Here is a 3489-nt window from a genome sequence, read left to right on the forward strand (position 1 = left end):
TTCCCCCCCCCCCCTGTTATTTAAACCTCCAGTTCACTTTAAATGTAAACAAAGATATGTGAGAACCTTGTATTCTCTTCAGTAAGGAAGACATTTCTTTTGAATAAACAGTGGTCGGCTATTTTATCAATAAAATGAAGACGACATTATTATCAAGGCTTAAGTTCTAAACAAGTATTTTTCACATTACAAGTTTACAGGTAAACTAAAAGAAACTTGACAACTTCTCTTTGAGTAGATGTCTCTTATGTTTGAAAGATGTGTAGAAATTGAAATAGAAAGTCGTCTTTATTGTATTAATATATACGACTATGACGTACCTTGAGGTTAGATAAACATCCCCTTCAAATTCCTTACAGAGTCCCCGCACTACTCCCAGACCAACACCTAGATAAACATGAACTGCATGCACTCTAAACATGGTAAACAAAATGGTTTCATTATTTAAAAAAAGAGAAAATAATCTTTCAAATGTTTTTATCATAAGCTCTTCATTGGGGAATCAGGCGCATATTCAGAATTTTAGTCAGTAAGGGGGAGGGGGGGCAAGATTAAGTAAAAATATAAACCTTTCTCCCCCCCCTTATTTTATTTTTAGGGTAAAACATCACTATTGAGGCAAACTCTTGGGAAGAAGGGAAGAACCCCCCCCCCCCTCCTCCCTGTGATGATCAGGGGGGACAAGAGGAAAATTGAGCCCCCCACGCATACACACAAGAAAAAAATAAAGAAAAAAATTCAACCCCCAAAACAAAAAATTTTACTTATTCATCAAGATTCGTTCATTTTGTTTTTCTTTCAACTTTAGCCTACTCTGCATGCGATGTGCAAATGTGCACAAATATATAAATCTTTAAATTGACATAATTTTGAATTTTCAATGACACTTTTTTTTTACATAGAGAGAATTCCATATCATATTAGGCTCAAAGCTTAAGCTATAAAACCAAAATACTCACATAAAACTCGACAAACCTGGCGTTTACTGCAAGAAAATTTATAGATTTCCTTTAAACATTTTTCATTCTTTTATAATTTTCTGATTAGTCCTTTAAATGTCAAGTTTTAGAGCTATAAACGATCTAATATGATGTGGGACACCCTGTACTTCATATTTTTTGATTCGACTCATTTTTCTTAAAAGTATAATATTATTGTTTTATAAATTACCTTTGTTACTTCCAGACACTACTGCTACTTTCATTTTATCTTAAAATATACAAGTTTATTACTATAAAGACATTATGTAACGATTTAGGGTCTTTAAAATGTTTGACAAAAATTATGATGACAGAATCGATTAAAAGAGTTAATTACAAAAGGATATAACAGAAATTATTCTTTTTGAAGTATTGTGAGAAAAAAATATATATAAATGGTTATTTCCCTGTTTATAAATTGTTAAATTTACTAAACTGCTAAACTGACGAGCGTTAGCCGTAAATACCGCCAAACACGTTAGGGTGGCGGTGATTATCAATTGAGGACTTCTCCACTCCCAGTCTCCCCCTCTCGTTTAGCTGTCATTGGAGTTACTGTTCAGTGTCAGTGTTGTGTAAGAAATATATAGTTCCAATCCTTAGTGTTCTGTGTTGTATTTAGTGAACATTTTCAGCTGACGCTGGACGAAAGCAACAACCCGGGATATTTCAAAACAAAAACAAAATTTTCTTTGGTTTTACGTAATTTAGACCGAAACTTGGAAGAAAAAAAAATAGATTAATTGTGAAGAAATATAACCCTGTGTTTTACTATTCAAAGGTTCAAGGTGTACGTATCTTCAAGTCCGCCCCCCCCCCGGATCATCATACTGCGGTATTGACTGAATTCAGGCAAAATCCTTCCCCCCGCTCCCTCTCCCCAACGCGTTTTGAAATGCATTACATGGTGATCGATGGGCTCTGGCCGGTGGCTGGCCCCTTCTAGCCCCCCCCCCTCTCCCTCTTGAAATAGACAAACTTTATCAGAATAAGAAACGACATCTTTTTTATTTAGAATAAAAACCTCAGTGATGTGATGGACCAAACCTCTGTTAGGGTGAAACAAGTAGATTTTAGTTCCACATTTTATTCAATATATATTTCGGTCTGGGTTCACCCTCGTCATTTCTCTATAACCATCAAAATCGACAATAAAAAATGTTGAAATACATAAGAAAATATACAAAACACAAAAGAATTTAAAAAAAATGGGCCGCATCCATGATTATAATAAAAAAAATTATTTTTAATGATACAATGCATATACATATATATCTTAAATCTATATACACATATATATAAGTATTTACTTAATACTTTTGTTTTCTTAAACCCTCGGCAAAAAACCAAATTAAAAATAAACTTTGATTCAAGTTGGGTTTCATACAATTAATGATTGCACTCATTGCACAATACGATATTTCAAACATTTAATTTTAGTTCTGATTTCTTATCATTTAGTGCATCAATGCAAAATTGCAGTTTTCTAAAAAAATGTTCTTTTATATTTATCAAACTGTTCCAATTTAAGTAATGCACGCATTTGATAAGAAAATGCAGTTTTATTTGATTAACCTTCAAACCCTAATTTCCCAAAGGTAATAAAATAAAAAATTTAAAATGTCAAATTAAAATTTGCAGGATTTAAAGATAAAAATAAAACTTAAATTATAGACATCAAAAAAGGTTCTGTAAGGAATGGTGGATCGAGGTGGTGGTGGTGTTAAAAAACCGTTTTATTTTAACCCAAATATTATTTTACTGGTTGCGGGGGTAGGGGGAGCCCGTGCCTGTTCCACCCACCCCCAAACAGTTACGGCCCTGGCCCCAGACATGAGTTAATTTAACTTTTTGTGTTAATTAAGTCTAAACGAGCCTCTAACTGTATTGTTCTGTTTACAATACAGTGAGTTTAACAAAAAGGTAGTTATAATTATGTTTTGATAAACATATAATCACACATAAAACTGGAATAAGAAGACGACATATATAAGCGGTCTTATACAGGGTTATTCCCACAAAGAATGAGCTTTGATGACAATATTCACCTCATCGGATATGCGGTTTGAAAAATAAGTTTCAAACAATTGATTGGGGGGGGGGGGGTCTTCTTAAAGAAATTCCGGCGAACCATAAATGTAATATAAATTTAATTTGTATCTGAAGTCTCATCTTTTGTGTGTGTACCTTCTAAAGCATTTAATCATTTGATGTTGATATAAAGCAAAAATAGAATAACTTCTTTATTTCTTTAATCTCTATTCTAAAGTTTCTAAGTTATAACCTTTGTTACTTAAAATATGTTGAACTCTGTGTTTGAAAGATTTTAATCATTAATTTCCAACATTTCTTCTTCCTTCCTGAAAACTTAGAGGATTCAAACCAGACCTTACCAAACCAAACTAATCTAGACCATACCAAACCAAACCAATCTAATCCAGACCTCACCAAACCAAACCTTTCTAATCCAGACCTCACCAAACCAAACCTTTCTAATCCAGACCTAACC

The 3489-nt window shown here is 33.1% G+C and overlaps 1 protein-coding gene across 1 annotated transcript in view; it reads right to left on the bottom strand.

Moving 5' to 3' along the window:
* Positions 1-1275, bottom strand: part of LOC111699123 (carbonyl reductase [NADPH] 1) — a 7799-nt gene extending 6524 nt beyond the window's left edge. The window contains exons 1-2 of the mRNA XM_023469699.1: positions 1171-1275; positions 321-387 (exon numbers count right to left, since the gene is read on the bottom strand). Coding sequence (XP_023325467.1) covers positions 321-387; positions 1171-1204 — 101 coding nt within the window. The 5' untranslated portion in view covers positions 1205-1275. The remainder of the gene's footprint in view (positions 1-320; positions 388-1170) is intronic.
* Positions 1276-3489: the final 2214 nt, after the last annotated feature.

The sequence above is a fragment of the Eurytemora carolleeae genome, unplaced genomic scaffold (genome assembly GCF_000591075.1).
Source record: "Eurytemora carolleeae unplaced genomic scaffold, Eaff_2.0 scaffold348, whole genome shotgun sequence".
In the NCBI taxonomy this organism is placed as follows: domain Eukaryota; kingdom Metazoa; phylum Arthropoda; class Copepoda; order Calanoida; family Temoridae; genus Eurytemora; species Eurytemora carolleeae.